General features: G+C 35.1%; 2 protein-coding genes across 2 annotated transcripts; both read left to right on the forward strand.

Annotated features, from left to right (window-relative positions):
• Nucleotides 1–7,811: 7,811 nt before the first annotated feature.
• On the forward strand, nt 7,812–18,863 carry LOC113496675 (keratin, type I cytoskeletal 9-like). Its single transcript, XM_026875964.1, has 4 exons — nt 7,812–8,684; nt 11,046–11,235; nt 12,173–16,450; nt 18,583–18,863. The coding sequence occupies exons 1-3, from the start codon at nt 8,269–8,271 to the stop codon at nt 12,338–12,340; spliced, it is 774 nt and encodes a 257-aa protein (XP_026731765.1). The 5' UTR covers nt 7,812–8,268; the 3' UTR covers nt 12,341–16,450; nt 18,583–18,863.
• A 3,002-nt stretch (nt 18,864–21,865) lies between these two features.
• On the forward strand, nt 21,866–22,533 carry LOC113496870. The gene is made up of 2 exons (XM_026876240.1): nt 21,866–22,222; nt 22,294–22,533. Exons 1-2 carry the CDS (start codon nt 21,977–21,979, stop codon nt 22,369–22,371), a joined length of 324 nt encoding a protein of 107 aa, XP_026732041.1. The 5' UTR covers nt 21,866–21,976; the 3' UTR covers nt 22,372–22,533.
• The last annotated feature ends 1,470 nt before the right edge of the window (nt 22,534–24,003 follow it).

Here is a 24,003-nt window from a genome sequence, read left to right on the forward strand (position 1 = left end):
GGCAGCCTTGATCTTAAACCTGATTCCGGGTGCATTGAATAGTATGAGTTGTTGATTCATATGCATCCTGAATACCTTGAAATATAACAAAAACTTTTAAGAAATTGATTTTATGACAAAAGGTCTAGCGTCTCGCGTTAGTAACCTAATGTAATTTAAGCCTAAACTCTAAATTCATGTGATTAACATGAAGAAAAACAACGTATAAATAGAAATTCCTTACACAATAAATTCTTCTTATATCACCATCGACCTAGCCTTTTCCTAACTATGTTGGGGTCGGCTACCAGTCAAACCGGTTTCAGCTAAGTACCAGTGTTTTACAAGGAGCGACCGCCTATCTGACCTCCTCAACCCAGTTACCTGGGGCAACACGATACCCCTTGGTAAAACTGGTTGTCAGACTTTCCAAGCTTCTGTCTACCTGTAACGACTGTCGAAGATGTAGGAATAACAGTCAGGACCCACAATTTAACGTGCCTTCCGAAACACTGATGAACTCGTTATGACAAAGATGGTCACCCATCTACGGACCAACCGCGTCAAGCATAGCTTAACCTGTGATCGATTCACTTATGCGGTTATAGCTTAGCCACGAGCTCCTCCTATATAATAAAATTCTCCTTATATAATATTTGTATATTTAAGAGAAAACTTTGCCTACCATCACATCTTAAAGTTATATTGAGGGTGTTATAGAGAGATGCCTCCCTAATCCGTGTATTACTTTAAGATGCGGTAATAAGCCCCTTGATTTGTAATTCGATGCAATATATTGGTACTTATCAGTGATTCATTATTGATAATTCAAGCAACATTATTGTCAATGACTCACTGAAAAAAACCTTTCATTGAGTCATTAGTTAAAATTAAATTTACTTTGAAAAGCAGTAAAACAATCTTCTTTAATAGTGTGAGACGTAATTATGTTGTGATTGTGACTCACATCAGATGAATTTTATTGTAAATATTTTTAACTATATAAAATTTATTCGATGACTGAAATATCCGGTGATGATCTACGCACTGTGCAGACTGCATTCACACATTGGATATGACCCCTAATAAGGCACAACAAAAAGTATTCTCAATGATGTATTATAATTTCTATGGTCAAAGGAGTTCCGTTTATTTTCATTACAAACGACTCCCGCTTAAGGATTGTATTACTGGTGTCGCGGTTGGTTCCGAAAAAAATCAGACACTGCAGGTGTACTCATACTAATTGTATCATTGCGGTTACATTGCAACAGGGTGATGACTAGGTATGAATGAAAAAAAAACAGCGTATTGATTCACACACTATTTTGGCGTTTAGGAGTATGGACTGATGACGTAAATTCGTCGAAAATTATACACAGGAATGACGTCACGTATGTTAAATTTTCTGTAATTTAATCGATTTTTGTTTACGGGACAAAATATAGGAAGAAAAATGGTCATCATCCCTATTGCTGACAACATTAACCTGCTTCGACCACTATGAACAAAATACTATCGACAATTTGTCATGCCAGGGCCTCTAAACTTGAGTTAAACGATATTGTTTAACATCAGATTAAATCTATATCCGCTACCGACTCCTGTTTCAAAGTTCATTGACCTGCTTAACGTTTCGCGTCTCTGTCTCCGCTTGTTTATGACGTCAGAGGTGAGACATGCTCATAATATGTCCGAGATAGGTATTTATTACCGAGTATGCGGATCTCATAATGAAGGAGCCTTAATATTCCTTTTTAATTACCCTTATGAATAAATTATTTGTTATTGATACGTCGAAGACTGGTAATGAAATGGCATGATCTACGTCATTTTCCTCTTCGACAGATTTTTTTATTCTAGTGCTGGATATATGAAAAATTCATGACTTGTCTCTCTTTGTCCCTGTACCTTATGTATCCTGTATTTAACCTGGACCTGTATTACATTGTATGTTATAGCCATAATAAATATGATTACCATACTTTTGTTATTGCAAGTATAGATGGTAAAGGTCACCGCCGAGCCTACTGCACCGTTTGTTGCGGGTTGGATTACCGGTAAGCTAAGCCTTTGTGATCTACGAATGTGAACACTTGAATCCACTTTTATGATATCCCAATTTTATCAAAAACTTGGGAATTTAAAGAAAACAAGAGCTTACATATATCTATTCAAGAGCGTTTCTTGTGAGATGGAGTCAGATATAAAGGTATGTATATAAGAAGACAACCAGCGACGACTCGAAATGAAAAAATTAGGAAAACGGCAGGGAATGATGAAATACATAATAATTTATCGAAACACACAATTTGGCACATTTTGGTACAAGATGAAACTTTTATAAAATACCACTACCAGAAAATGAGACGACGAATTTGTCACTATTCTTAAATATGTTGATTATGTTTGTGTTACACAACTGTCAGTGTCCATCAACTAGCAATGACATTGAAACTGTTGCTCAATATGTTGGACGATGATCGAATACATTATCAGAGAGCCTTCTGCCAACTCTTAGTATATTATACAGGTGCGGAAAAGAGATGCCGCTCTACACCCTGTATAGCGCTGTCCCGCTTCCACAACACCAATAATATTACTTTTCGACATCGTGGTAGGCCCCCAAACACTTAATAACGTTGTGTAGTGCATACGAAACACTATACAAACATTTGTACGCTAAAACATACATGAATGAAGCGAATAAGTGTTCGAGCGTGCCTTTAATAGTAATGCGTAGCAATTTAATAATAAACGCAGTAAGAATTTAATTAATTTACTTACACGGCCGTGACGTATTAGTCCTAGTTATGCTTATTTTGTTTAAACGATTATATTGTGGAGACTAGAATATAGACGCAGTCCCTGTACTATGAACTCATAAAGCTTGTCTTTGAACATTGTGGGAGTGAGATAGCGCTCTACAATTCGTATCGCCGTCTCACTTATCCAACGATATCCGATACATTTTAAGTCTTCGTGGTACAGGCTCAAGTTATCATTGTTTGAATAATAGCTCAAATGTGAACTATGAAGAGTCATCTAATCAATTCTATTGTATTATCATACTTTGTTTTTACGAACTTGTTTTCGTATTGATTTTATGCGTCACTGATCGTGTTTTTGGAGCTATTATAGGTCTGTTTTTGCCGCACCTCGATTATTATTCTCGTCTATTTATATCGATTTATTTTACACTTCTATGGGTTTTATCATCGTGACATCGGGTGTCATGGAATAAATTTGCTCATCCTCATAAATATTCGTGTTACTTTATGTATTTTATTCCAAAAAGCTAATATGAAGTACTTAATTAATGTTTAGTATTATCAATTTATTAGTACTTGAACTCTTTAAAAGACTCTTTGATTACCTACTTTAACTTACCACAATCTCGTTAAACGATTAATCCAATCGTATCAAGGCTAAAATTTTCGCTTTTTAAGTAAATTGGGAAATGTCGTGTACTTAAAATGCCTTGCGTTGCATCTTTATCAGGTTTACCAACGTTGTTTATGCTCTGTGGTTTCCCAAGTAACTAGTGTAATGTGTGTTGTGTGTACTTGCGATGTAAACAAATGACAAAACCGATTGGTTAATACAGATATAGGCCTGTGTGTTTAAATGTGATATTTATCAGTGAATGTTACACTGCTTCGCAAATACGTTCTTTCATTTCTTCGTGAAGTTAGTTTTTGACGAATTAAAAAAATAATTGTAAATATTTTTTTCTTAAAGAAGTTGCAAAGCGCTTGGTTGGTAAAGAAATATATAAGTATGGTTGTGAAAGTAATATTTCTCTTTGACATCTGAAATAGTATAACTTTAAGACGTAGGGTAGGCTGCCAGAGGTAAAATGCCGACTTCAAAATGGAGAAGGTTCTCAATTTGGCCGGAAAAAAAATGATAATAATTTATCTTTTACAAATTTATCCTTTTCCTTGAGAAACGGGAACAACGGGTAACTTCTTGATGTTAATACGCCCGTATATGTAAATATCTCGCAATTATGAATTACATATGTGATTAAGACTAAATTTTTTGGGAGAAACTCTCAAAGAACGCGAAGTTAGACTTTACGTAACAAATACAAATATTATCAAGTTTACACTATTTTTTAAGACGCAAAAAATATTTTTTTACGCAGTTATGCCAGATACGTACACTGGACGAGAGGTACCCGTTAACACGCAATTTCATAACATTGCCGCGTCATAGGTATTATTCATATCGATAATACAGTAAAAAATCCATATAATTTAGATACCTACGTATATAAAATTCCTTTCATATATACTAGATTATTAAGAGTGCGCATTTGCATATTAATCATATCTCTGCGAAAAGCTGTTATTTCACAGTTAGGTATGCGAATTAATGGACGTCGAATACGTTTTGATTTTGAATTGTGACGATACAGTTATTTTTGTTACAAATTATTATTTCATGTAGATAGGGTCATAACACTTATGTTTGTTTCTTTTTCTCCTGGGTAAAACGCTAATGACTTTGACAAACGCCGAATGCACGGATTAGAGAAATGTCAGAGTCTCACCGACTAAAAACACCGCGAGCCCCTTCAAATGCCTGAAACGGAGCTACGGGGTCGCTCTGAGGAGTCATGACACTTGGGGAACTACCATTGAATAGAGCAGAATATTTTTTATTGCCTACCATTTAAATACATAGATGAAGTCAACACCTCTTAAAGTGAGCTCCTTATGTTGAAACAACATGCCACTATACGGAAAGTGGCTCGTAGTATCTTTTTCACATCTAGGTTTACCGTCGCTAAAACCACGCCAACCTGAAACTAGTTGACATGACAACGTATTGACATATTGATAATTCTTTGTTCTTTTTTAAAAAACGACTCCCGCACTAAGAAACTTAATCCTTGTGTCGCGGGGGGTTTCACAAACCTACAATTCACTTCACACATGTACAAAGACACCCAGACTCAGAATAAGCATTCTAGATCAGACAAATGCTTGTTCTACGCAATGATCGAACCCGCGACACGTCGCGCACAGTGGGTTTGGCGTGATGACCTCAACCACTTGGCTATCCGTGCAGTCATACACGCAAAAAACTAGTTGACCCCCTGTTTCTGGAGTACGATGAAACAGTATCAAGTCTACAATAATTGCACTAGAACTTTGCATGAAGACACATATGTGTAAAATCCGACCGATAGAAAATATGTGTCATCTCACTACTACTTGGTACCAGAGTTTCGGTCAGGTGGCTTTGATTATTCATGCAAAATGCATAAGAATTGATGTTTGAAGTAATTTAAAACGTCCGTGACTTTAATTCTTGATAACCTATACATACATTACTTATGTAAAAAATTAACCAGTTAGAACATTTAACTGTATAACCAAAAAATTAACTCAGATTGTTAATTTTTTGGTTGGTTGTTAATAAGGTCAAGTGGAATATTTTTCAAGTAATTTCTAAAGTTATGACTACATTGTATATCTGTTATCAAATAGCAATACTTTTTACAGATACTGCCTCATTCAAAAACTCTCTACCAATGTTTTGCAATTGTCCTTACTCTAAAAGTATTTTAACAATAGGTCAGACTGGACTTTCAACACCATTTCTAGACAATATAACTTTGCATTGTCTTGAGAAGTCACATTTGACTAGCAGTCGCTTTTACGTCATGTTCTTTAAAATACCACAAATACTTCTGCTTGCTTTCAAAAAGAAAAGTTGACTAAAAGAAAAAGTATTGGTTAAAATAGCAACAGGGAACGGACCCGTTTAATTAGCTTAGAAGAGCTATTCCAGCCAGCAACTGATGAGGAGGACTACAAAAAGCTGATAGCTAACCTTCACTAGTTGGAGAGGCACCTGTAGACGAAGAATTTCAAGCAAAACAAAACGAGTTTGACGATTTTGTTCATCAATACAATTCATAGAAGAAATTCTATTCATTCTCGTTCTACTTAAAAAAGAGTATATATGATTCATTAAATTAAATGGTGCATACAAATGACAATGCCAACTTAAATAGGCGATAAGGGAAAACACAGCCACATCATCAACCCAGCAGTTGGCACGATGCCTAAGTCTTTATAAGGTTAGCACAATACCCAGGCTGTAACGAAATTTACTCAACACATTTAACACAGTGGTGTGAACAATTTTGAATTTGTTCAATGACTTTCACTGTCTATAGGTGCACGTGTAGTCCGTGTATATTTGTTAAGAATCACTGTCCTCCTTTAAAACGTCAAATCCTTCAAAACATAAAGTTTATTTTTTTTCGTTCTTAGGCAACACAGAACGCGTAATAACCTGCCTAAAAAATCTAGTTTTAACAGATTGAAGCTTTCGCTAAAAGCCTAGAAACCTAGTTCATTACCAATTAATAGGCGATAAAACGAATTCAGAAATGCAAATTTTATATTAATTGCAATCAATAAAAATAAATAAATAAAACAATCTAGTCGGAACTAAATTCTAAATGCTTTTAAAATCCATTACCGTATTTATAGAACATGAACACAAAACGCATCATAAAACAAAAACTTATATGACCTGTTGTTATCCAAACTGGTAGCCACATAAAATCCCATAACAACTCGGACATCAACAAAAACAATTGAATGGGCTGTGTAAACGATACGACGATACAATGTTAATGGTATCGCTGTGATAATGCATCGATCGGTGACCGTGACACGCGACGTGTGACCTCACACTGTTCACACTCACCTTACACACGACTAGGGCTATCCGAGTTACGTCTGATATACTTCCAAGTTCCACTTGATTCGAAAATAGTCCAGGTATATTAAATGCTGCAGTAAATTCACAGAAGAAAAAAGTTACGTAATACAAAATTGCCGTCAGCTGGTGGTCATTAAGGATTATGTGGATGGTTCTTTTTTAAATTGAGTTTATTCCTTTTTTCTTATATAGAGGTTGTTATCAGACTGCAAGAAACGTATTAAAATATGGCCAGTTTTTTTCCCTTTATTAAAATACTTCTAAGTGTCATAAATTCTAGAAAGAAAATACATACCGCAAACACTTTTTTTCCTCTAGTCTTGTTGAGACAAAAACCTACTTGTATTAGTTTTTGTTTTATCCTGTTTTCACAATATGATACTCCTTTAGTATCTTTAGTAATAGGTAATGATCAGATCTCAATAGGTATTACATTTGGTGTTAATCTTGAGCATTTAAAGAATATTATACCAGTTATTTGATGATAAAGTCACGAATGGATGCGAAATTGTTCACCGTTATTTTATTTGCAAATAAAAATAGAAATCATATGAGCTTTGAATGTTATACACTAGATTAGACATGATTACAAAAATGTTCTTTAGTGATATTTAAATAAAATCAAATTTTAATAATCATACAATGTAAAAAGAAGAGTATTTTTGAGTGTGTGAGATAATTTTACTTTAATGTTCAATTGCTGCATAAAGTCATATAAGGGGAGGACATTTTGTTTTGTCAACCCTAGCATAATGATAGGGCAATCTGCTTACTAACTGCTGCTTATGACAAGTTAATAGTAAGTTCAGTAAATACTTTATGCCGACCTGAGTAAGGTCTTGGCGTAAATTATGTTTTTCACAAGGCCCGGAAAACGGGCTGTGAGAATGAAGATCTTGTAAATATGTATTATCATGTTATTGTCATGAAAGAGGAACCGAGTACAGTATCTTTTTATTTAACCGCTAAGACAGGCAAAAATGCGTCAATTGTATTTACATTGTTGATTTGCTGAATCAAAGACTGGATTTAAAAAAAAAGACCTGTCAGAGGTCCTCGTAAATTAAAATAAATAATCTTCCTCGGATTAATATAAAAGTTGTTGGCTCATAACATTTACGTTTGACAGTTTTATTAATGTGACTCTACAAAAATATCATCAAGCGCGACTTGTCATTTGAATAAATCCTCTCTCGATCGCTTCCGCGGCACACAATAGCAACGTGCCTAGAGTATTTAACTGTACCAATAAAGTAGGACACTTGGATTTCCCAATCACGAGCTGCACCTTTACCATATAATTTTCCCGTCGCCACTAAACTAGTTGAACAATAAAGTCGTTAAATTTAAAAGGAATAAGTCTGTTATGGGCACGCGTAGAGGGGGGCTAGACTCGTCAGGATGACGTCTCGGGCGCAGCGCAGTGGGTTTTCTGAAGGCTGCGGCGCGTGCCGCATGCCAACACCGCGCCTGACCTCGTACGACCCTATTAAAACAAGATACACAGTCCATCTCTCGTAGTCACCAGAAGACACAACCATGAGGTTCATCTACGCGTGTGTATGCCTCGCCTCCGCGCTGAAGCTCGCGGCGCCGGCGCCGGCGAATGGCTTCGTGTTCCCGGACGATCGTAGACAGGAGAAGAAATTGGAGCCAGTGATCACTCCACCAGTTCTGCCTGTTTTGGAACATTTGGAACGTGATCCGAGTACGTTGTTGCCTCACGAGCGCAGGTCCGCTAAGCCGAGTCCTGTGAAGCCGAGGTTCGGAGGATTTGGCGGAGGCTTCAATGTGGCTCCTTCTGGGAATGGAGGGATAACCGCGAGTGTGAGCAGCAGTGCTAGTGGAGCCGGCGCGAGCCACTCCGCCTCGCAGTCGTTCTCTTTCGGATTCAACGAAGGATTCAGCGCATCGCACTCCGCCAGTCAGGCATCATCGTTCAACGGTTTTGGAAGGTCAGTCACCTTATTGTTGACATAACATTTGTAATATTAGTAACAACCCAGACTTAATAATGTATTGTTATTATTTAACTGTGTAACTGAACCATTAGAGACTGTTATTATCCACATTGTTCTAGTTTTTATCGAAATACTATTTTCTTCAATTGAATGTTTCACTTATATCAGTAGATTAATTTGCGAAAAATTTTGCCACAATTTGCTACTAATTTAAAGAATGTTAAATTAATAAGTGTTTGTAATATTCTCATAGCGGATATACCCAAGTAAAAGTATGTCACACATGTTGGGCAAATTCGGAAACCCCCGAATGAATACCACATCAAACCTTGTAAGGGCCTTTATTAGTTACGACATCATTATACTTAAGGGACTGTCGTAAATAAGCAGAGGTCTTAAAATTAATATAGTAATTCATAATACTCAAATGTCATTTAAGAATTGATGTTCATAATCTCTTTTAAATAGGTGGCTTAGGTATTTATACACAGTTACACACGTATATTTTTAAGCGAATTAAAAATGGTATCGATAGGTTGACATCGTTCGATGTTAATGCTTGTATAAAAGCTACTCGTTTCAAAGGCTAATTACAGCCAGTTGTGCTTTTAATTGTATATTATTACATTGATTGACATAATAATAGGGCAAAATCATTTCAAAGACGTCCTATTTTAACATCAACAAATGACGGTCATAATAAGTAGACTACTACCTAATCATCATCGTCATCCTAGCCTTTTCCCAACTACGTTGAGTTTGGCTCCCAGTCTGAACGCATGCAGCTAAGTACCAGTGTTTATAAGGAGCGACTGCTTATCTGACCTCCTCAACCCAGTTACCTGGGCAACACGATATCCCTTAGTCAGACTGATTGTCAGGCTTTCTAGCTTCTTTCTAAGAACTGTCAAAGATGTGTAAATAACAGCCCACAATTTAACGTGTCTGCCGAAACACAAAGGACCTCGTTATGACATAGGTGGCCACTCATCCACGGATCAACCGTATTAACTGTAACGATCTATTTAAGCAGTTTTAGTTTTGCCACAACCTGTTCACACTTAAATGTTACTATTAAGTATAATTGTTTTAATATTGCATATGATATGCATTTAACCGCATAAATACTAACCATTAGTTAACAAACAGCTAACAATGCAAATATCGTTCAGCGCATTTGCGTTCAATTGTAAATCTAAGCGAGGTGTGTAAATGTATGCGTCGAAAACAACTCGCAACAATATGACTCAAGATGTTACATAAAACAGAAGTTTGTTTGATCTCCTTAATAACAAGTTTAGTTATGTAATATGCAAAATATGCAATTTTTCAATGTGACATCACCACCTTAAATTTAAAATTATTGTGAAATTAACTAAACCGGGCAACCCAGAACTGAGTTCGGGGTTTGACATGTTTGGTCAATGAATTAAGTGTTAATAGTTAATAGCTTTCTCGTATCACGTAAAATATACGTTTATAAGATAATATAATGTCAGTATATAGATGTCCCACGGCTGGGCTCAGGCCTCCTCCCATATGGGCAAAGTTCTAACAGCGGGTTGACTATTTTCCTCGTTGGGATCGAACCTGCACCTCTTGCATACAAATTCATACTTTAAACCACTACGAAAAAACATACATACCATTTTGGTGACCGCGGTGGTAGTGGTATTGGTGATGCTTGTCAAATTAAATCAAAGAATTTATATCATCCTCAAAAATATTAAATTCTGTTCTTCGATTTCTAGCTTTTTCAATTTAGTTTGGTGTCTTCTCTATACTTACATTCATAATCATGAGTCTTCGTAGCCATAACCCCAACCTTGAACCTTCAAGGTCATGATAGCATTTTTCATGAGAATATTAACTAAGTACTGTATTATACATATTTATTTATGTAAATTTTTGACCGCTCAGTACGGTCCAGTGGAGGATTATTTTATAATACGTATGCAAACTGGATTTTGTTGGCATTAGAAACTTTGATCCATTAATTGATTTATGAATCCAAGACAAATTATGTTTTCAAGCCATAAGTTAGCTAACAGCTTTAATTATTATTTAAATTGATAAAAACCGTTTTTTGGCCTATTGGCAAAGAAGCTTAAAAGTAACTATTTCAAATTATTTGACACTAGCTGTTTCCCGCGTAGAATTTTGTTATCTTTGCCGCATATTTTCCATATTTTATCGCTATTCCAATGAATATCCTTAAAATATAATTTTGTAGGCACCCAACAAGATTCATTAATTTCAGATTTCAAAGGAACCTGAAATGTGAAATTAATGAATCTGGAAATAAAACTTTATTATTTTTAATCACTAATATGTATATTTATTTGTTCTTTTCAGCGGCTTCAGCGGTAGTCAGTCTAGCAGTCAGGCGGCGTCATTCGGAGGTTCTGGTCAGTCTGGATCAGGTGCATCGTCCTCAGCCGCGGCCCTCGGAGGGAACTTCGGCGGAGGCTTCGGAGGAAGTCAGAGCCAGAGTGCTTCATCAGCTTTTGGATTCAACTCTCTAAACGGCTTCCAGCAACCTGATGTAAGTACCTTTGTATTTTATTTTAATGACCGTTTGAGATGATGCGATATTGGTGTAAAATATTTCGGTATCATTGAGACCGATTAATAGCTACTTAAAATGAAAATTGACTTCTACTTTGTACAGTTATTTTGTGTAAAAGATTTGCAATATGAGAATCGTGTATCATTTAGGCTCACTCGATCGATCCTCAATCATTCGATCTAGCTTTTGAGTCAGATCTAAAATCATCATCAGTCAGATCATTAAACTAAAGACACATGAACATATATTATTAAGTATTTTATATCCATTTAACTTTTTTCCTGTCGCACTTACAAATCTGTAGAAATTTAATAAAAAAATATTATCAATTCATAGAATTGAGTCCACGGTATAAGTAGATACTGACAATTCTTAGAATAGCCGACTTTATTAATAAAACAAGTAGGAGTGTATCCTCAACCGGATTTACCTTTATAATCGGCTGTTCACTGGGTTTTACGACCTGACAATAACAAAAAGTTTTTACTTAATCGAAAATGAACAATCATGCAGCAATTTGTGACCATTACTCTACGAATGATTACTTCTATATCCGCATTAACTACAAACTCATCGTCACCAGTATCTGAATGATATAGGTATATGAACGATTTGACATGGAAATAAGAATCCAATCCTATTTACAACGCAGTTCGCAAAGAATGTCCAACATAATATTAGGTGTTCGTATGTGCAAGCATAACTAAATCAGAAAAAAATGGTTATATTCCTTCCACCAGTCTCACCCTATGATGCATCCCACAAACTTTGATTACACTATTCAAGCCACAGTTTCAGAATAAAAAAAAAAAATATGAGACTATCCACAACTGATGATAGAGCACGCCGAAAATTAAAAAGACCAAAGAATGATTTTTAATTATACTTATTTATAAATTTCTCTATTTTCCAGTACTTCGGCGATGGACTATTGGACGTCAGACACCGCGGTGTACCGCCCTTCCCGTTCCCCTCCTTCGGGGGCAGGAGTAAGGGTGTCGGTGCTGCTGCCTTCAGGAGCGGGAAGACTGGTCCTTCGAGGAATAGAGACGACTTCCTGGCTGTCCTAGTCTCCGATTAAGGAATACTCAAACTTTACTTATATTGAAACTTTCGCGTTACATAATTATCTTCTAATATATAAAATTCCCGTGTCACGATGTTAGTTACCGTACTCCTCCGAAACGGCTTTAATGATTTTTACCTAATTTTATATGCGTATTCAGTAGGTCTGAGAATCGGCTACTATCTACTTTTCAGAGCCTTAAGTGATAAGGGTTGGCCACCCTTAATATTTTGTCTTCACTATGATCGACTGTAAGGCGGTACGTAGTTCGCCGGGACAGCTTGTATTAACCATAAAAGAATACGGGGATTAACGCGAATTTTACCTTGATTAGCTCCAAGTTTCGACCAGGTTACACCGGCCGTGGTCACGAGCGGACCTCGACGAGTCTGCTCGTGTGTTACTCAAACATTAGGTTATAATGCTCGGTGGACGAAGTGATGCTCTATTATTTATTTGCTCTTTAGTTGTAAGTTGTGAGCTTGTAAACGTTTTTCTGGTTGTTCATACACGCGTTATTGACAATTATTATCAATATAGCGTTGCTGCTATCTTTAAGTTTATACCAACGATTTTTTTAACTGGTATTCTAATGTGAAACTTATCAAAAAAGTTTGCGTATTGATGTGTCATAATTTGTATGAAAAACGGTGTAACATTTACTTAAAACACACAAAGTGTATGTTTATAGTTCTTGCTTGAGAAATTCCGTTATTTTGAGAAACAGATGCAAGAAGAAATTTTTATGTGTTTATCAATGATTTTAGATGCTTAAAATTTAATGATGTTTTTAGGCCTAAATCTGTTATTAGGTTTTATTTGGATGTTGATAGAAACAATATCAAAGATCCAGAGTCCATATTCATAAAGCATAGTTAACGACTGGCACAAATTCTGATTAACTAGAAAGCAGTCAGAAACAGCAGGAGTTTTAAGACAAATCAGTGCAAAGACAAATTTGGGTTAATTTTGCTTTTTTTGTTATCGAGCATTTTTCGTGCATAGAGTTAAGTAAGCAACTTATTTATTAATTATTTTTTAAGAATGTTTTTATTAAAATACCCATGTGAAAAATTGTTGCGTTGTTTTTGTTGACACATTAATTATCCTTTTAAGTGGGATTTCAAAAATACAATTGAAAAAAAAATAATCAGCTCTATATACAGAGTGAACATTTTTGAGCAGTTGAAAGACATCAACGCGAATAATGTGGCCTCCATATAAAACAATGCTGAATATGTATTTTTAAGAACAAGGGCTTCCTTGTACTAGACAAAGGAGCCCTTTCAACTTTTTCAAAATTATAATAAAATGCAACAACTTGTAACTATACCATTGACTTGGACTATAAGAAATAGGTTCTAGATTTGCCAGGGAAGTTAATCCAGGATAAAAAGTATTACAGTTATAAAATTGTGTGTTTGTGACATGCTAGCAGCTTTAGCTTTATTATTGTTATGATTATATATCTAGCGTTAAGACACAAAATTAATGAAAAGGCAACAATTAAATGTCTGTTAAATAAATAATAAATATCAATTCTTAATCTTTTGATATAGTCTATATAGAATATATACATTGATTTGCAAAGTCAATAGTGCCTGCACTTCACATACACTCGGGTCAGAAGATTGCTGTTTCTTAACCATCAGGCGTTTACCAAACTTGTCGGCGATTGTAAAGAACAGTTTTAACTTTGAATAAGAATCAGTTAACAAAATTTCATAAACAATTATTCTATATTATTTTCGACAATATTGTGGATCGATTCGAATTCTGCAGCAAATCCATATAAAATTGTTAATTTTATGTCAATTTTCCAAAAATACATGTATTTTAATACTTATATTTAATTTCTTCAGCTGAGCGTATATTGATATGAGTCTAGACCAGTATGAGTATCACCATATTGTAAATTAAAAATAAAACACTCTTTTCGAGACGTTAATCCCCATTTCCACTCATCTGGCCATCTGTCTGTTGTTTTTTCACAAAAAAGAGGTTGCAAAAGCAGTTCCAACTCATTTTATTTGTTTGGATTACGAACAAAGGCAGTTACAGGTTAATGTTGTGTCAGCAAGGACCCATTGGACCGGTTTAGCTTCTTCACGGTTAAAAATACCTAAAGCTTTTTTGCTCTGTACTATACTTGGGTTTTACGTCCGATGTCGGTTCGTCCGGTTCTTGTTTACTTATTGCAAATCCATAATAATTAAGGTATTAAATAGAATTAACGCTTTTAGATTTTTGACCACCCGAGCAAATGGAATCGCATAATCAAGTTATTTACAGATTGCACTCAATACTTGCCGTGGTCTCTTTTGGGATGGAAAAATTATAAATGTCATAGTAGAATAGCGGCAATCTATTTTATAAAATTTAATTGGTTTGGTTGCTCGGTGACGGCAGTCCCGGTACAGCACAGTTCAAGTGCTTTACCAGGAGAAGCACAACCTCTCAAATTATTTTTCAGTATTTCGGTGTTACAGAGCGACTACGTCAACTTACGATTACGAAATATACCTTTTTATCCTTTATTCAACGTCTCATGCATTAACTGCTAAATCGATTTAAATAAACTTGTCATGTAAGAAATGACAATGAAATGGCACTATCGACATTCATTTCACGTGCAAAAGCTAATTGGTACAAAAAACCAGTAGTTTGTCGAACAGTAACGGAATCAGCAAAGGGTTTTCCTAATGTTCTATTGAATTGAAATGACTACAAATATCTCCATGCCGTATTACGTAATTTGACCACAGACAAAGAGAAACAATAGTCAGGCAAGACCATGATTCATAACTCTGTTCCTGCTGCCTTCTGGTTATAAATGGCTTTAAAAGAGTCTCTCCTGAATACCAAAACGCATTCTACGTCATACTTGTAAATTTTTGTCATTTTGCGGTCAATGTAGGACTACCGTTTAACTAGTTGAAGCTGACTGCAAATTCGCAATGAGGTTTAGTATAAAATCTTGTTGTGAATAAAACTGGTCTTATGTGACATCTCACGGCAAGTAAAAGTTGCTAATCCATCACATTTATAATCACTTTGATCCTTGTGTCGCGGGGGGTTTCACAAACATTACTCAGAACTGGCATTCGTAGATTACACCCAAGCTTGTTCTACGTGGGGATCGAACCTGCGATACGACACGCATAGAGGGTTTGGCGTCATGATTGAGGTCATCAACACTGGTCAACCTTGCTCGGCTATCTGATAATAACTTACAATCTATTCAAGATCTATCTTAATAGAAATGGTTGTAACAAATCAATTAGCCATTAATTTCATAAACATTACAATATCAGTTAATAATTGATTGACCTTTGAAACAGTCAGTTAATGTCAGTACCTAAAATTTTAATATATGGAAATGACATTTCGCTTCGAGAAGTCGCATGACTTTGACATCCACTCCATAAATGACTCTATATATTGATATTAACTATTATTGATTTTTCACATCCCTAAAGTAGTCTCTGTAGTATCATCTCCATTAGTAATGTCATTATCAGTAGGAAAAAATATACAAAAATAAAAAACAAAATTTTTAAACATTTTTGACATTTCGTTTTTCACACTTGATGATTATACAGTTACCACCACACTTTTTTGAGCATAGTTGTACGGTAATAAATGATTCGTACACATCTTCGCCGTCCATCGCCGCGTAGGCGTATAGGTCTTGCGTCGATCTTGTTTCAGGGTGAGCCACTCTTACTTAAGTTAAGAATTTATGTTAATTAAACACTTCAGTAGAGATTCTCATAGTACACACTAATACATTAAAAACGCGACATTCAAGTTTTATCGGCCGACCTGTTCGTGTGAGCTAAAAATATAAAAATGTTGAAGAATTTGTTGGTGGTTTTTGTTTGTGTGGTGTGTGTTGTGAATGGCTGGGTCGTGTTTCCTCTGCCTACCCTTCCTGCGCCGGCACAGCCAGCCCGCAGCCCTGTCACCTTGAAGCCTACTCCAGTGCTCTCATCATACTCGGCGATTGGTTCTACAGGCGTAAACTCCTTGCCGAAGCCTTATAACATTAAGCCGTCGGCTGTCAAACCTATATTGTCAACTCAAGAATATGGTGTTCCTGCCATTGATTTGCTCCCGCCTAAGGTAAGAAGCTAATTAGTAGTTGACACGCAGATAATTCTGGAGATCTTCCAACGAATATTAACGTAACTTGCAGTAGAAAAGATAACTGTTGTTTGATTTGCAAACACTTTACACGTCGTATTACGTAAGAGCACTCGACTATACAAGAAATTGTTAATAATTTTACAGCCAAGTTTGATGTGACATTACAAATGAAACATCTTCGTAATACCGGTCGCTTTGAATGTCAAGAAATTGTTACGCAATCGATTACTTTATTGGTTTTTAATGTCAATCATAGTTTGCCAAATTTGCAATTCTTAAACGTTAATTTATAAGCCTTCCAAGGAAAAGTACGGGTAGAATTAATTAGAATGAAATTAGTGTCGTATGCCCAAATGCATCCCTAATTAGGTAATATAAGCTCTGGGCTTCATCTTGGCTAAGCTCAAGAATAATTATTTATATTGTCTACCAGACTGTTTTTGTTTTTGGCCCTGCACCTGCACACACGAAGCTCATCTCTTTTCACCATACTTTAATTCCGATGATTAAATAATTGAAAACATGCAAAGATCTTTTAAAATTATTCCTACTGTGCTTCCGATACTATTATTTGTGGAAAGCTGATAAGCATATACAATCCATGTTACGTCACAACTTCCCAAATAACTTAAAAAGAAGAACTCTAAATTTTTTCGAAAGGCTTGATGCCTAACCGAATAAGTACCTAGTTCTATTAAACTCGTAATAAACAAATCCACTCATGTATGAGAATTAATAAATATAGCAATCATCTTTACTGTCATAAATCATAGTATGCAAAGTTACATCCTCAAGGTCGTCTACATTTATTGTACCTATCTACGTAAGAGGTTAGGTGCCATCATAGTAAAAAATATTGTTATAATAATGACATATTATATAATGACTGAATATATAATTTTTATTTTATGTTAAGCTCTATATTATCTGAATGAATGTATGTTATTTGGACGTCTGTGCTTAATACGAAATTGAAAAAAAATAGAACACTAAATACTTAAACTTGTTCTGGAACTGTTTCGAGAAATATTCTTATTAGTTGTTTTTATTGCCAAATGTGCTAGTTTTATTTGGAGTCTATGAGTTTTAGCTGTATCGAACACATTTATTTTAAATACTTCCAAAATCTTCCTCCTAAAAATATAGAAGTTTAGCTAGAATTTCAGTGCCTAGACTGAAATGATTTATCATTTCTATGCAATTTTTGTCCAAACCAAATCTGTCTTCGGGCGTGTCATTCTTCTCTAAAGTATTTCTATGGGATAACAATTTTACACAACAGGGCCCCGATTCTGCTATTTTACAATGGCTGATGAATGAATGGCAATTGGACTAAATTTGAAACTATTCCTATTCCTCCTAAGCATTTTGGTAATTAGAAATCCATGGTTTTGACCGTGAGTCTTCCGCCCCTTCCTGAATTCCCAATTATTGTATTGAAAAAATGTTAATCAGAATACGAATAGTGTTAATTTAATCCTATTTCCATTAATTCTTCGGCTATTTAAATAACAGATTCCCCAATTCTGTTTAAAATTTTCCCACCGAACAAATCCCCAGAACTTATAATATTTCATCATTATAATGATGCAATATTCCGGTAAGTTATTTAGAGTGATGTTTAGCGACGAACCGCGATGACATCAACCTTGCATTTATTACAATATTATTACAATGATACTCATCATTTCATATGTATTCAGTTCAGTCGCATCCGTCTTTGATAAGCTTCCTTATGAGGCCTTATTCTGTTGTGACGTTTGTCAAAGGTTGCTTATTTTTTATACACATTCATCATTTACATTCAAATATTTTATATATCCTGCATTTTGCCAAAAACTCTGCTTTACGTTTGTGTTTGAGAAAACGCTTCGTCCAGTAAGTTACAATTGACATCAGCTCTATGTCAGAATTAAAAACAATTACGATGACAACATACAAATTTTGACTCTACTAAAAGTTTTACGTGGTACTCCTAGTTTATAATATGCCTTATTGGAATCCTGGCTGTATACTACATTTTGCAACTTATCTTACCAATATTTTTCCCCGTTACCTACTGAGTTTGTTGATAAAAAACGATTAAAAAATGTGTATTTTTGTTGCAGGTCGAATACGTCGAGTACGAACAATGACAAGCATCTTCTTTGTAATAAAAACTAACTAAAATACAAAATGCATGATTATTTCCAAAATCTCGGGAATTCCCCCCAAAATGTAAAATTAAATCATCAAATAGTCAACTGTTGTTAGTTAATTGTATTCCTAAGTTATCTGACAAATTAAATTGCACGGTTAGTGGCCAGAAGTGTATTATTAATTACTCATTACTTAGGGTTGCCACAGTTTTTATAGTTACGATTTATTAAATTCTGTTATCTGATACGAATTTTTGCGAGTTTTTTTTAGTTGCTCTACAGTTTTTATTGTAATGCCTGTTTTCTTATTGCAAATATAAATCTAAACATTTAAGTAAAAGCCACATACTGTCATTTAATTACATACTTTAATGATTCCGAGGCAAGCGCTGTACAGTTGTTAATAAGGGCAAAAATACTTTATAATAAAGTATTTTATATCATTCATAGATCCCTCAGTATGCATATGATATCTACCATTTTCACAAGTGGAACATTTTAGTATCTTACATAATTATTTATTCTGTTCATTCTACCAACCCTATTGAATTTGTACGTTGGCTCTATGACCACGTCTTTGCTTCGCATGTTGATCATACAGAATTCCCCGGTGACCGGCCAAACATGTTATATGGCGTACATAATAAACACTGAAACTATAGAGTTTTATTTCCCATCATTGTTTACATGACATGCAAAAATCAACTTTATCACGTTGCAATAAGCGTTATAAGTTTGAGACGATTTTCCGCAATTGTTATATCACAAATCGAATCATCTTCTTTAGATGAGTAATGTCATGAACTTAATTCTTAAAGCAAATACAATGGTAACGTAATTAAATATGAGTATTGGGTGTCACGTAATTTCCCTTATAGAAATATTTTTATACCTACCAACTTGTTTTAGTTTGTTTATTGTTAGTTTTGGGGAAACCCACTATTCAAAAAAAGAACTTTTTTATTTGTCATATAAATCAACATTTAAAAAAACGACACCCACTCTATGAAATTAATTCCTTGTTTCGCGGGTTTCGTTTTAGGCGGGCTACACTTTGGGGACAATGGGTTTGGCTTGCAAGCCCCCACTCAGCTATCCGTATGACTAGGTAAATCCTTTCAGCCACTTCTATTAGGCCTCTTTTTTCGAGCCCTGTAGCAGTTTCGAAATGTGGCGCTCTATACATTGTAGAGCGCGGGCACTCTTCCCCAACAGCAATTATATCACTTTGGCAGCTAGTGGTGTGCACTGAGAGCTCTTAGTAAAGTAAGGTAAGTAGAGTGAAGAAAAAAAAAGACAATCAAGATGAGATAAATTGAGAGCAGTCAATCATATTTAATGATTTAAGCTACAACATACCTACACCCTTCAACTACGTAACCATAAAAGTTGTAATAAGTAGATACAGCAATAAAAACTATAGCTTATGAGGAGAAACCTATAAATACCAGTGTACGAATTACTAAAAAACATTTGACTCTACATTATCGTGGTCACACAACACATTAAAGATGCAGTGGCTATCATTTATATCAATGATTCTATTAATACAATTTAATATAAGCAAAGATACCGCTCTATACCAAGTAACAGGTGTCGAATTGATTGACTTACTACGCGGGTTTAAACCTAAAGAAAACATGTTGAAACTGACAAAAGTGAATGGAGATAAAACGAACCTACCTGATGGGGTGTATTACCAGCCTGAAGATGAAGCTCTGACAGGAGACACGGAGTATCTACATCTGAATGTAAGAGTTTGTTATATTATTTTCATGTAAAACCTTTATGGTAACCTTAACACATTTATCTTAACGATATAATATGTGAAAGAGAAAACGATATTTGTGAAATCAAAAACTCAATTGTAAGCAAGTAGTATACCGTATTCCTTAATTATTTTTTTTACGTATGTTTGTCAAGTATATGAAAGACAACTTTTATTGTTATATTACACAACGGAGTCATGTTCATTTGTCTCTTCTTTTGTTTTTTGACATCTGTCTCTACATTTCGTTTACTATCATAAATATGGCTTCAATATGATAACTTGAATTACGTTACGTTACGTTACTTATACATATTGCCTATTCCATCACTGATTATTGAATTTAAAACTTCTTTTCGATACTTTAATACAAATAAGTATTACAAGTCCATTCAGTATATACATCTCATAAATCATAAAATGTATTGTTTTCAATCAATTTTTTCCTTATCATTCTAGGGTCATCAAGAAAAACAAGTTCAGACAAAAACAGTGAGTCACGATCAGCAATCAGGTGTGTTTTGATCGTAAGTGTTAAATGGTCAATCAATAAACATAATAATATGTGCGAGCATTTTTATTTCGAACCGCGATCACGAGAATAATAAAAGGTCAGACGAGTAATTGATTACTTTTAAAACAACGGATTCTAAGACTCCGAAGAATTAAGGACAGAATGGGGTAAAGAAAGGACTCTCTTCCTTACTGAATATTAAAATATTATTGACTATTTTTTAATTTAAAAGTTTAAACCACTATAATTTATTTCAAGAAATTCCAATAGTATAGATAAGCGCTTCGGAGATCATAGGTACTATCCCATGTAAAGATCAATGGCGTTTAACCAATAGAAGCATAACCTTGTAATTGACATCTAACTTTTCAAATCCGAAAAAAGGTAGAGTGATTTTCTTAAATGTTGAAGTACAGGAAGTTCTAAAAATGTTAAGTTTCGTGATGAATAGTTTGCCGGAACAGAAGTGTATGTTCCCAGACGGTTTATAAAAAGCTTAAAGATGAGCTCATCAAGCACAATGATTGTTACAATATACCTACAGAAATACAAGGCAGAGATCTTATCGCATAACGTGAATAATAAGACTAATTCCCTGTCTAGCTATGAATTACGTAGTCTCTTTGAGATTTCCAACAAACTATTAGTACTCTTAAAAGGATTGGGCAAGGAACTAAGTAATGGCGTTATTGTTCTTATGAGAACAACAATTTGTCATTACTAAGAGCATTGACAAGTAATTATGGGTAAATGCGCTGGAAATTAACTTACCTCAGGTTTCAATTTCGTCATCAATGTAAATTAAAATCATTGTAACATGAAAAACGAAGGTAAGATTTATATGCCTATAATACGAACAAAAAACTTTCCAATGTAGAGCAAAAAACATACGAACAGACCTACATCACTTGCCTTTTTTCCAAGCCTACAAAAAGATACGTTCAAATCGCACGCATTGCTCTGTAATATAATCAAACGAGTATGCGATGGTGTCCATAAATTTATAAATCGTGATGTTATTGAACTGGGATCGTATATAAAGCTCGGATGTTCCACTATGCACACATTTAATTCCGCACACGATGAGCTTTACTCGCTATCTCATGATCATTCTGCTCGTTATCATTACGACCGCAAAAAGTGAATTCAGCAAAGATGGAGTGGTTCTTGTTGCACCTGTCCTAGCTCCGTTTAGGAATTCGAGAGCAAAGACAGCGGAAACAGCGAAAGATTTTCCCTTATTGATGCTTTTAGCTGGAGACAAAACTCCTGAAGGTGATCAAGCTACAATGAACGAACCTTTGAATAATAAGCCGGTATATGTACAAGTAAGTTGTCTTGAAATTTGAATTTGGATAACTTTAATATTGTGTATTGTTACTTTCTTGTTTTGTTCTAGAAATTGCCAGACCAAAAGGATGTTGTACGCCGCCGCAGAAGGATAAGCAAGATCTATTTCGTCCAAAGATATCACTAGATTTGAAAATCTACATCCACATCTAAGAAAACTGAATAAAATGGCCCGAATAATTAAAGATCTATAGTCATTGCAATCTAAGGCATGTCTGTGTTCTCAAGTATCTAAATAAAGATTTATAAATATTTTTTGTTTTATTGAAATAAATCATTGCATAAATCATTTATTGTAATTATTTTCCCCACTAAAATCCTTATTATATAATCTGCAATAATGCAACTGCCAACAACCCATGCAGACTTACAATACTTCATTTATCATTCTTGTACCACAGGTTCTGACTCTACAAAACTCAATGCTCTCGTCTTTATTTCATAATTGATGTGGAAAATAGTTATGGTGGCTTACGGTTCTATGAACTTATATGCAAAAATTGCAGTTAAGATCCCATAGCCATAGTAACAATGACTTATTCAAAGTTATATATAATGTACTTTCTTAAATATTCAAAAGCTGACAAGCGGTGAAGGAAAACATCGGAAGGAGAGACCTGGGCTCCTAAGCGTGAAATCTGAAATCGATAAAACGAATTGGTGAAGGTGGTGTTATTTGTGAGCTAGCGTGGTGATAAATACTGAATCCTTCCCTATAAGAGAAAAGTGGGACGTGTATAGGCTACATACAAAATAGGAAAAATACATAACAAACGTTCTTAAGCTCTTTATTCCATATGCAATCTCTACCAACAGACCCGCGACGCATGTTAGAATTATAGTATTTACGGATATTAAATCATGCTAAATGGTTATTGTAAGTATTATTACTGTATACATCGTATAATAAGACCACAATAAAACTAAGTAAAGTGATCATATAAAGTCAATTAAAAGAAGATACGAACGTCGCATAAAACGTGCTATAGCGTTTACTACCTTAGTCAGAAATAGTTAATGGATCTTGAGTCTAGAAACTAGTCTTAAGGCAAGCATAGACGAGGGGAAAATACCGTGCAAGGTATACATATACATTGCTTTGATAATAATGGCCCACTACCGTTGTGTAAAGCATTGCCATACATCGTCGCATAAAACGCCGATGACGTAGCACGGCGGTTCAGGTTTAGTCAATAAGTCTCGTTGCCTCCCCCAGACGATCTCCAGAGGGGTTTCGTAATACATTAATTTACTGCACTGATCCCATTAATCATAGCGTGATGGTGTATATCCTATAACCTTCCTTAATAAACGGACCAGTTGTTGATGAGATTAACAAGTTCAAACAAACAACTCTTACAATTAGCCCGATATTTCTCACCTCGTCTAAATACGCCTTCATTATAGATGTTCGATGTGGTCGTGAGTTGACGCATGCGTCCGCATTGTTCGCAACGTTTATACATAGACCTCAATGACCTGACATTGGCCACCACTAGACATGCGCGTGACCCTGACCTTTTGAATTCGTCAGATGTTCCAGCCTTTCATGTAAGTCATCAAGACACATCATGACTGAGTCTTCAACCAGTGATAATAAATTTTCGACTGGATGTAGGAAGAAAGGGGCAGCGCTATCTGTCAAAGTAAGACCATCGCATTTGTACAGGTGTAACAGTGCTATACATGATAAAGAGACATCTCCCTTTCACGACTGCAGCAATCTACTCTAAAAGCTACTAGTTGGATCTTGATGCTT

The sequence above is a fragment of the Trichoplusia ni genome, chromosome 8 (assembly GCF_003590095.1).
Source record: "Trichoplusia ni isolate ovarian cell line Hi5 chromosome 8, tn1, whole genome shotgun sequence".
Taxonomy (NCBI): domain Eukaryota; kingdom Metazoa; phylum Arthropoda; class Insecta; order Lepidoptera; family Noctuidae; genus Trichoplusia; species Trichoplusia ni.